The sequence below is a fragment of the Haliotis rufescens genome, unplaced genomic scaffold (genome assembly GCF_023055435.1).
Source record: "Haliotis rufescens isolate VD_foot unplaced genomic scaffold, xgHalRufe1.0.p SCAF_7, whole genome shotgun sequence".
Taxonomy (NCBI): Eukaryota; Metazoa; Mollusca; class Gastropoda; order Lepetellida; family Haliotidae; genus Haliotis; species Haliotis rufescens.
The window spans coordinates 52,114,249-52,125,310 of NW_025964361.1; the positions used below are offsets into that span (position 1 = coordinate 52,114,249).

General features: G+C 38.1%; 2 protein-coding genes across 2 annotated transcripts; one reads left to right on the top strand and one right to left on the bottom strand.

The window, feature by feature from the left end:
* Nucleotides 1-3,019: 3,019 nt before the first annotated feature.
* Nucleotides 3,020-5,957, top strand: LOC124121699 (nuclear apoptosis-inducing factor 1-like). Its single transcript, XM_048388213.1, has 7 exons — nucleotides 3,020-3,186; nucleotides 3,683-3,845; nucleotides 4,164-4,224; nucleotides 4,405-4,497; nucleotides 4,903-4,977; nucleotides 5,150-5,182; nucleotides 5,770-5,957. The coding sequence occupies exons 1-7, from the start codon at nucleotides 3,020-3,022 to the stop codon at nucleotides 5,856-5,858; spliced, it is 681 nt and encodes a 226-aa protein (XP_048244170.1). The 3' UTR covers nucleotides 5,859-5,957.
* Nucleotides 5,958-6,102: 145 nt separating this feature from the next.
* Nucleotides 6,103-7,972, bottom strand: LOC124111226 (putative nuclease HARBI1). The gene is made up of 4 exons (XM_046470867.2): nucleotides 7,494-7,972; nucleotides 6,981-7,103; nucleotides 6,677-6,811; nucleotides 6,103-6,349 (listed from the first exon to the last, which is right to left on the bottom strand). The coding sequence occupies exons 1-4, from the start codon at nucleotides 7,910-7,912 to the stop codon at nucleotides 6,103-6,105; spliced, it is 924 nt and encodes a 307-aa protein (XP_046326823.2). The 5' UTR covers nucleotides 7,913-7,972.
* Nucleotides 7,973-11,062: the final 3,090 nt, after the last annotated feature.

Sequence of the window (11,062 nt, forward strand, 5' to 3'; positions counted from 1 at the left end):
TTAAAACATTGTACCCATGTCGGGTCCGGGATTCGAACCCAGGGTGTGGCACCTAATCGCCAGCACACAAAGTCAGTGATCTAACCCACTGTGCCACTTACTTTGTGTACCCTCTGACAAGTGTAAATCAGCACGGCTCCCATGGCCCAAAGCTATGAACGCACAATGTCATTTAAGAAAGTGGTTAAATGTAACACGTTATATTTGAGAAACCCTTTGTCATTAAAGCACAGATTCAAGTACTTTTTTTTATAGTGGAAGTTTACAAGATTTAGCCTGTAATGTGTGGTAGTGCTGGCAGTGCAGAAGAGTGTTATGTAGACATCTTCTTATCATCTTCAATTTATGATAATCAAACACGTGATCAGCCTTGACAGGGGTCACGGGACTTAGGAGATCATGGGTTTATAGGAGCTGGTAGTTCAGGAGTTTATAGGATCTGGTAGTTCATGAGTTTATAGGAGCTGGTAGATCAGGAGTTTATAGGAGCTGGTAGTTCAGGAGTTTATAGGATCTGGTAGTTCGGGAGTTTATAGGAGCTGGTAGTTCAGGAGTTTATAGAATCTGGTAGATCAGGAGTTTATAGGACCAGGTAGATCAGGGGTCACGGACGGGAGCTGGTAGATCAGGAGTTTATAGGAGCTGGTAGATCAGGAGTTTATAGGAGCTGGTAGATCAGGAGTTGATAGGAGCTGGTAGTTCAGGAGTTTATAGGAGCTGGTAGATCATGGGTCACGGGAACTGGAAGATCAGGAGTTTATAGGACCTAGTAGATCATGTGTCACGGACAGGAGCTTGTAGATGAGGGGTCACAGGAATTAGTGAGCCAGGGGTGAAAGGAAATAGTAGATCAGGGGTCACGGGAGCTGGAAGATCAGGAGTTGATAGAAGCTGGAAGTTCAGGAGTTTATAGGAGCTGGTAGTTCAGGAGTTAATAGGAGCTGGTAGTTCAGGAGTTTATAGGAGCTGGTAGATCAGGAGTTTATAGGAGCTGGCAGATCAAGAGTTGATAGGAGCTGGTAGATCAGGAGTTTATAGGAGCTGGTAGTTCAGGAGTTTACAGGAGCTAGTAATTCAGGAGTTTGTAGGAGCTGGTAGATCATGGGTCACGGGAACTGGAAGATCAGGGTCCACTTGCACAAAGCGACCTTAGCGCTACAATTATTGTAAATCCTTAAGATCGCGATCTTAGGCTTCGGCTACAATCGTCATCCACTTGCACAAAGCGATTGTAGGCTAAGATCATTGTAAGCTACAATCGAAACTTACAATTGGTCCGGACCAATCTTAAGTAGCTAAGATCGTTGTAGTCCCTGAATAAACTTGACAAAATGGCGTGCAAGGCTTAGTCTGTTTCACATAAATAATCTGCTTTACGTTCAAACATTGCCTCTCTTTTTTTCTAAACTTTATCATTCGAATCGACACTTTAACAACATGAAGAACGCACCACAGATTTAACGTCAGAAATATCGTTAATTACCATAGTTAAATACGTAACTATCGAGTCGATAGCTAAAAGGAATATTCCCATCCGACTCAATACTGAAAGAAATGTGAAACAACATACCTTTTCGCTAAACAAGGGAAGGATAAAAACCTAAGTCGTCCCGCAAGCGATTTGCAACGTCCGTGACCTTTTCGATAAATCAAGGGCAGCTAATCTTAGTTTATACTCTAGATGGGAGTGGTTTCCCTTTGTATAAGCCCGTAGAGTACAATCTACCTTACCCAGTGTATCAATGTTGTTGAATCGCTGAGCTTCCCCTATATATTTTTTGGGTCATATTCGTGTCAGTTATTTTGTCTTTAGTTTATCATGAAATTAATCTACAAATAAATACAAGCTGAAGAGCAAATCATACATGTTTAAATCTAAAATCAAATGGGACGGGGACGAGCGGTTAATCAGAGTTTAAAAGAAAAAAATACAAGTATTCATCAAACAAGCAAATATACATGATGAAACATTTGATTTTTTTGGCAAAATATCCCACAAATAGCAAAAATAAAATTCACATTTTAAAATAATTTTTTTTTTAAATTAATACCTAGGGAATATATATTAACAATTGCTTTCTCGAAACATTACTCATTATTCTTATTTCCCGTCTATGCGTTTTTGAAAGTTCCCGTCTTTCTGTGTTTTGAAATGGTAGTCATTACATCCTTTGTTGTAGCAACGAAACGAAAACATGAAGGATATATTTAGGATTTTACGAAAAACTCCCCCAAATAGATGACGATCATGCATTTACACGTTGGGTTTTAGGAAATATTATTATTATTTATTTTAATTTTCATAATAATTGTGTTACTAAATAATGTATTTATTCGCATTTCAATACTTTGAATAAAAACATGAGTAGGTATTTCTCTTGTTGAAATAGAAAACAATTCCTAAATCACGACAGTATTAATGCCGACAAGAATATATGCCTTCATTCTAGTAATCGTTTCCTTCAAATAATTGGGAAAAGTGCGATGGAGGGAGGTACGTGTTGCGTGTCGTTACCGGTTCCACTTATTGTATGCGCAGCAAACTATGCCCGTTTGCAGACAACTATAGACAGGAGTCGAGTTTAAAATATTCGTGCCTCCACAGTTGAAGATTTCAATCTTAGCTAAGATCGCGATCTTAACTCCAAGCCGTCTTACAATCGCGCTAAGATCGGTTTGTGCAAGTGGAATAGGACAATTGTATGGTGATTGTAAAGTTGATTTTAGCCGCCTAAGATCAATTGTAACTAAGATTGTTCTGTGCAAGTGGGCCCTGGGTACCGTTTCACAAAGCAGTCGTAAATGTACACGCTCGTAGATTTTACGCCATATTTGCGCAATGTTTACGCCATAGTCTAAGACTGTTTCACAAAGCTACACTAAAACTGGCGTAACCTCGGCCAACTTACACGCACGTAAAAAATACGATTGGAGCTCTTTCCCTTTGTGAGGTAGGAAAATCCGCACTAGAGTTGTCTACCGTGGCAGGTGCTCTGAGCAGACGACGAAGCGCAGTAAAATGGATGAAATTAGCGACAAGAAAACGAGCAAGAGAAACTTTTCGGCCACAGAAGTAGAAATTCTTACAGAAGAAGTTGGCAGCAATTCAGATGTGTTGTTTTCATCTTTTTCTTCTTGCATCACAAACAATCGGATGAAGAAGATATGGGAGGATATTCTGACAAAGTGAGTGCATTTCACGGCATTGAACTCACATCTGTCATATGAAGGATGTGTTTTATTTGGAAGTGATAGACCTATGCCATTTAGAGTTATCGCGCTTGTTGTTATGCGGAAGTAAACAAATAGCGATAAAAGGTAACTGTAGATCTACTTGAACTTGCGAGAGGCCTATATTTCTTTGATAGTGCAAAATTTGAAAAGGTGGGAATTATTGTTATTGCTCGGGATACGGATCTGAAATATGCATAAGTGCATATACATGTATGCACACATATAAGAGGTCGCGGAAGTATCACTATTTTCACATTATAAAACAAATTGCATATAGACTAAACGTAAATTTCCTAAATGTCCGCTCAGTGATTAGGAACAAAAAACGCCAGAATCACTTATTTTTAAACATCTTCATATTTAATGGTAGACAACAACAAGGCAATTGTCAAACATGGGTGACATCGAGCAAAACATGTTATAATTTTGAAATAATTTTTGTTTACAGGATCAACGCCAATAACACGGAGGTAAGGACTGTGCCTCAGCTGAAAAAGAAATGGCAGGACCTCAGGGCTGCAGCCAAGAAGAAGGAGGTGACAAGGAGGAAGGAGAGTGTGAGAACTGGTGGAGGTGGCCCTCCTACACAACTCACTACTGTTGAACAGAAGGTATGAAACACAACAGGAAGAATATGTCAGATCATATGTAATTGTCTAATTGCCCAAATGCATGACCTATGGATTATGCATGAACATATGGATTGGGCCAGAAATTGTGATATGATACCTAGAAAAACAAATGTTACCTGTCTTAGTTATTTGTGTTATATATATAATAATATAACAGACTTATAAAAAGCTTAAATTGACTTTATTTCTACTGGCATAGGGGTAATATTTATGCAAAATACTGATACCATTTAGTTATTTACTTGTCTCATATTTCATGAAGTAATTTAACTGTGTTCTTCATTTCTTTAATTATAGATTGTGAGTTTGATTCCTCCTTGCCAGATTGAAGGAATTGCTGGAGGATTTGATTCGGGAGGTAAATATGTCCATGCCATTCCTCTTGACAGTACTGATTTAAGAATAGTGACTGTGGTTCACAAACCATATAAATGGTTTTTTTCATTATCTTCATGGCATAGTCAACTCATTGATATGCTCCCAGATAAGCAAATTTACATAAGTCATCATTCATGTGTTGAACCATTTATATTTCAAGTTGATGGGTCGTTTCTGGACTATGCTTTGGAGGCTGATCCTGATATGAGCACAGCAGCAATGGCTACATCTTCATTAACCTGTGACTTTAATGGTAGGCATTAATTAAAAATAATACACAAATATAAATTTTTCGAATGTTTGTGACCTTATGTATTAAATAAGTTGAGATAAAGCATTATAATAACTATTGCAAACATTAAAAAAATCATTATTAGACTAGTTGATGTTTTAGTTATTTGGTCCTATCAAAACAGATACTCAACTCAGATATTCATAGTAACATTGATTTTCTGAAAGATATATATAGATCAAACAAATTTAAAACAAACCCATTTGTTTGATGATATGCAAAATACTGACATGGACATGTCATAAAACTTGTGTACATGTGACAGCTTCAAATTGCTTTATTTATTTTGGTGGGAGATACAAATGTTATCCACACAAATTGAGTTACTTCTGATGATGAACTGCTTTATTTGTCTTTCTTTCACAGACACAGTCACTTGCAACACAACAGAAGCAATGTGTATCACCCCAGCAGGGACAGGAACTTCAATTATGATGGAAGGTATTGATCTTCTACCAATAAATCACATCATATTATAATATAATACATATAAAGTTATAAATAACTTGGCATCAACACAGTCATTGTACTCCTATATCAGAGACATTTGTCAGTTTTGAACAATGTACTGCACAAAATATATTATAAATGTGCTCAAACATTTTATTTTCAGACATCACAGCTAGAAAGGCACAAGGTGAACCAGGTCAAGATTTATGCAACATTTAGTCACACATTTTTATCAGTTTATCAATATGTGAACAGAACAAAGTTAAAATTACCTCTTATTAAATTATAAGTGCAATCAGCGAAGTGTCAGAAGCTCGAATCTGGTAACATTGTGTTCAGTATAGAAAGATCAGGTAATACTTATCCATGTAGCACAATACATTTCTGATAATGATGCTCTGGTTCAAGTTGGGGCTTGTATATTCAAAGGTGTTAGGCACTTGGCACTGTTAGTCACATTGAAATTGATTAATGATTTTCTTTATAATGAATGTAGGAATTTGTCCAGGATTCCAAATTAAGTGCCCTTGGCTGTGAAATTGAATGCAATATTAATGTAAAAACAGACATTAAAATATCTTCCTCTTCATCGGTCCTGTTATCAGGGTTAAGTCAAGTTATGTGTTTGTTAACATGCATGGAGGATTTGTTTTATTTAAATAAAATATTGTAATTTTACATTTGCTGCATAATTGTGGCTGAACATCAAGCTGTGAGGAGTTTTACATAAAACCCTAAAATACACAAGACTGCAATATTGATTTAGACAATGTTTTATTACAGGACCAGATCCAGTTGCTGACGCAATAAAGCAATTAATAGCTGTACAGAGCCAGATTCTCTTGGCTGAGAATAGAAAGAGTAGAGATTGAGGAGGAGAAGCTAAAGCTGCTCAGGGAATTTGTACATGTTTCTCCCCTTAATGGCCAAAATGTATCCCCCATAATAAAATTCTTTTGATTATGACAAAAGCTGTGTATTTTATATTTTTGTATAATATGAAATTATCTTAAGTTGTGACTGTCTAGTAATACAGAGTAGAAAGTCACTTACATCTTATGATTTATATTCCTGTGCTTATTATAAATGATGAAAACAATAGCATGAGGCTGTAATTTAAGTGAACTTATGCAAAATTAATTGATGTCTTGCTGACAGTCCATCACAACCAGAGCTTGTTGTTGGGAAGTCAGCAGCACATGGCAACTCTGTGGCAGTTCCCTCTCCTCTGAGTAGCTCAATGCCCTGGGGAAGTGGTATTCTTTCATGGATGCACATGTTATGCAACAAGAAGCAAGCCCGGACAACACACAAACTCCTTTCTGGGGTGAATTGTAATACACCAGTTGTCTTGTGAAGGCATCTGGAAATGTGATGAAACACATTTTCTGTATTATAAGTTTTTTTCCCGACTTCTTCACAGACCCCTGTTAGACAGACTATCACTTTGTTCAAAATTAAGTTGATAATGTTTTTTAACAATTCTTTTAAAATACTACAAAAACTTAAAAAAGCTCAGTTTGAGATAAGAAGTAACTCCATTTTTTTTTCAAGTTTTCAACAATGATACCATGTTATAGATACTATTACATGTTTACCTCTTGTAACTGTACCTTCAATATTTAACTATTTCACTTACAATAATTTCTTGGTTACATTACCAACTTACTGTTACCACTTAAAACCATACCTAAATCTTGACTTGCACAAGCCAAATGCTCTCTCTATTGTGTTCCGTGTCTTGATATGGCATCTATTGTATTTCTCCTGTCCTTCTGAGCTGGGATTGAGCACCGGGGTCAGCAGCCATGGTCTGCAGGCATATCTGTAACATAAGTAATAAGGATAACACTATATCCAAACAGGTCATCAAAATATTATCAATATTTTACTGAGTGCAGTTTTGTCAGATTTGTTTATCACACATTGTAAAATTCAACTGTATTTAGCAAATGTAAGTGAAGTTCAGGTATATATGTTGTAGTTTTATTTACCCAGAGTCTCCAAGTAGCCATCCATCAATATTCTTCTTTTCAAAGTACTGACCAAGGGCAGAGTTATTCCATATATAACTGTCATGGACAGAGCCAGGCCACTTGAAGACACAGTTTGTAAATCTGAGAGAAAAATATAACAAATCCAGTATTTAAAATGCACATGCATAATTTTTTAAAGCTCATATACGTATTTAGTTATTTAATGTATATATAGAGAGATCTACATCTGCCTACAAATAAACACTATTAATTCACATTTTAATTATGGAACAGTTATACTCCATTGAAACAATGGAAATTTGAAAACATTATCACAATGGATTCATTTTTACTGGTATGCATCATGACTTATCTCGCCCAAAACGTTACCTAGGGGGCGCAGCATGCGTCAATGTCAAGGACATCTATTTCATGTTGTAATGTTTACATTTTGTCGTGCCTTGTTCAAGAGGAATAGGAATAATTGATTCATGCTAAAAGACATATCTACCATGTGTGTATGTATCTCACCTCATGTTGGCATCACATACTGCCTGTATGTTCAGTGCGTGGTAACCCTTCCGACAAACGTAGGCTACTTCGTCACGTTTCGGCGCCATTATGGGTACGAGTGTGCAGTCAATTGCACCGAGTACTTTAGGGAATCCAGCTATGTCGAAGAATGATTCTTTGGTACTCTTCTGAGTGGAAGGCATTGTGGGAAATACAAAATCACCCATGGTTGCACATAATGCGTCTGTTGTTGCGTGGATTGCTCTGCAGACGGAGGATTTACTCACACCGTGGATATCGGCAATCTCACTGTAAAACCCACCCTTGGAAAAGTATCTCAGAGCAATTAAAACATTAAGGTAAGGTGGTATTGCATGGGAACGCTGGGTTTGATGTTCAAGTCTGTCACTCACTTTACCAATGATAGAAAATATCATGTGTCGTGATAGGCGGTACCTCTCGATGATGTCATGATCATCCAAATCGTCGAGGGGGTTCGACCTGTTGCGGAAAACACGTTCTCGCTTACATACTTTTTTGGAAATCTCTTCCGTGTTTGGATTGAACGCCATCTTTATCGCTTGCGTAAATATTTACACCACCCCAAGACCACACGTAGAGTTTACGCCAATTTTACACAGACGTAATATTACACTAGCTTTGTGAAACGCCCCTAGTTCAGTATTTCCGAGTTACGCCAGTTTTACACGCACGTATGGACTTACGACTGCTTTGTGAAACGGTACCCTGGAGTTTATAGGAGCTAGTAGATCAGGGCCCACTTGCACAGAACAATCTTAGTTACAATCGATCTTAGGCGGCTACAATCAACTTTACAATCACCCTACAATTGTCCTATTCCACTTGCACAAACCGATCTTAGCGCGATTGTAAGACGGCTTTGATTTAAGATCGCGATCTTAACTAAGATTGAAATCTTCAATGGTGGAGGTACAAATATCTTAAACTAGACTCCTGTCTATGGTTGTCTGCAAACGCGCAAATCTTGCTGTGCATACAACGTGTAGAACCGGTTACGACATACAACACGTACCTCCCTCCACGCACCTTGCACAGTTGAAAGGTCTCAACTATTTGAAGGAAACTATAATTAGAATGTTGGCATATAGATTTAGTGACATTCTTATTATGAAAGTAAAAAAAGAAAATAATGATAGATCTCTGTGTCCAAATAACATAACAGGTAAATGTATGATCGTCATCTATTTGGGGGAGCTTTTCGTAAAATCCTAAATACATGTATATCCTTCATGTTTTAGTTTTGCCGCTATTACAAAGGATGTTATGACAACCTTTTCAAAACACAGTAAGACGGGAGATTTCAAGAATGCATGTACGGGAAATAAGAATAATGTTTCAAGAAAGAAGTTGTTTAATATATATTCATTTGGTATTAATTATATTTTTTAAAAAGTGTGAATTTTACTTTTGCTATTTATGGGATATTTTACACAAATTTCAAATGTCTCATCATGTGTATTTGCTTGTTTGATGAATATTTGTATTAGTTTCTTATAAATTCAGATATTACAACCGCTCGTGACTGTCCCACTCGATTTTGGATATAAACGTATGATTTTGCACTTCAACTTGTGTTTACTTGTAGATTATTTAATGATAAACTAAAGACAAAATAACTGACACGAATGTGACCCAAAAGATATACAAGGGGAGCTCGGCGGTTCTACAACATTAATACACTAACTGGGCAAGGAAGATTCTACGATACTTATACAAAGGGAAACCACTCCCATCTAGAATATAAACTATGATTAGCTGCCCTTGATTTATCTTAAAGGTCACGGACGTTACAAATCGCTTGCAGACGACTTAGGTTTTATCCTTCCCTTGATAAGGTATGTTGTTTCAGACTTCTTTCAGCATTGACACGGGTGGGAATAGTACTTTTAACTATCGACTCGATAGTTATGTGGTTCACTATCGCAATTAACGATATTTTTGACGTTAAATCTGTGGTGCGGTCTTCGTGTTGTTGAAGTGTCGATTCGAATCATAAAATCTAACAAAATAAATAGGCAGTGTTTGATCGTAAAGCAGATTATTAATGTGAAACTGGCCCTGTCTTGCACGCCATTTTGTCAGGGACTACAACGATCTTAGCTACTTAAGATTGGTCTGGACCAATTGTAAGTTTCGATTGTAGCTTACAATGATCTTAACCTACAATCGCTTTGTGCAAGTGGATGACAATTGTAGCGTAAGCCTAAGATCGCGATCTTAAGGATTTACAATAATTGTAGCGCTAAGATCGCTTTGTGCAAGTGGACCCTGGAGTCACGAGCGGGAGCTTGTAGATGAGGGGTCACAGGAATTAGTTAATCAGGAGCTGGTAGATCGGAGTTGATAGGAGCTGGCAGATCAAGAGTTGATAGGAGCTGGTAGATCAGGAGTTTATAGGAGCTGGTAGTTCAGGAGTTTATAGGATCTGGTAATTCAGGAGTTTATAGGATCTGGTAGTTCAAGAGTTTATAGGAGCTGGTAGATCGGAGTTGATAGGAGCTGGTAGTTCAGGAGTTTATAGGAGCTGGTAGTTCAGGAGTTTGAAGGAGCTGGTAGATCATGGGTCACGGGAACTGGAAGATCAGGAGTTTATAGGAGCTAGTAGATCAGCAGTCACGAGCGGGAGCTTGTAGATGAGGGGTCACTGGAATTAGTTAATCAGGGGTGAAAGGAATTAGTAGATCAGGGGTCACGGGAGCTGGTAGATCAGGGGTCACGTGAGCTTGAAGATCAGGAGTTTATAGGAGCTCGTAGATCAGGGGTCACGGGAGCTAGTAGATCAGGAGTTTATAGGAGCTCGTAGATCAGGGGTCACGGGCGGGAGCTGGTAGATCAGGAGTTTATAGGAGCTCGTAGATCAGTGGACACGGGAGCTGGTAGATCAGGAGTCACGGGAGCTGGAAGATCAGGAGTTTACGGGAGCTGGTAGATCAGGGGTCAAAGGAGCTAATAAATAAGGAGTTGCGGGAGATAGTAGACCAAAGGCTTAAACTTAAGGCGACTTATTATTGGTAACGACTTTTGAGGAATGCTTCTTGCCTAAACAGCTGAATGCCGAGTCCGTATGTCAGCAATACTCACAAACACATTTTAGAGGCATACCATATTTAATTCGAAAAACAACCCCAATCAGTTCCCGTATATACGGGGGAAATTATTTTAGCAAACACGGTCTTCCAAAGAAATCCAGCAGAGCTGTGGCATATGCACACACTATAAATAGAAATAGATAAGCAAATTACAATCAAGACAAATTATAACGTCTTTGGTGAAACCTAAGGGCACGAGTATGGTGCTGACAAACCTAGAAACAAAATCGCGGTTTCTGGCGTGCCCAAGTGACGCAACTCTGCACAGCGAATCATGGCGCCTTAGGCGACTGGGCCACCCGTGCCCCCCTTGTAGATTCTTACAAATCAAGGACCATCACATGATCCTGGTGAAGCTGAGGGACGCAACTATGGATACCTACTTTCGGTTAATTCGACCATTGGTTACCACACCACACAGTGGTACCTTGTATTGTGGAAAGTAAATCATAAGCT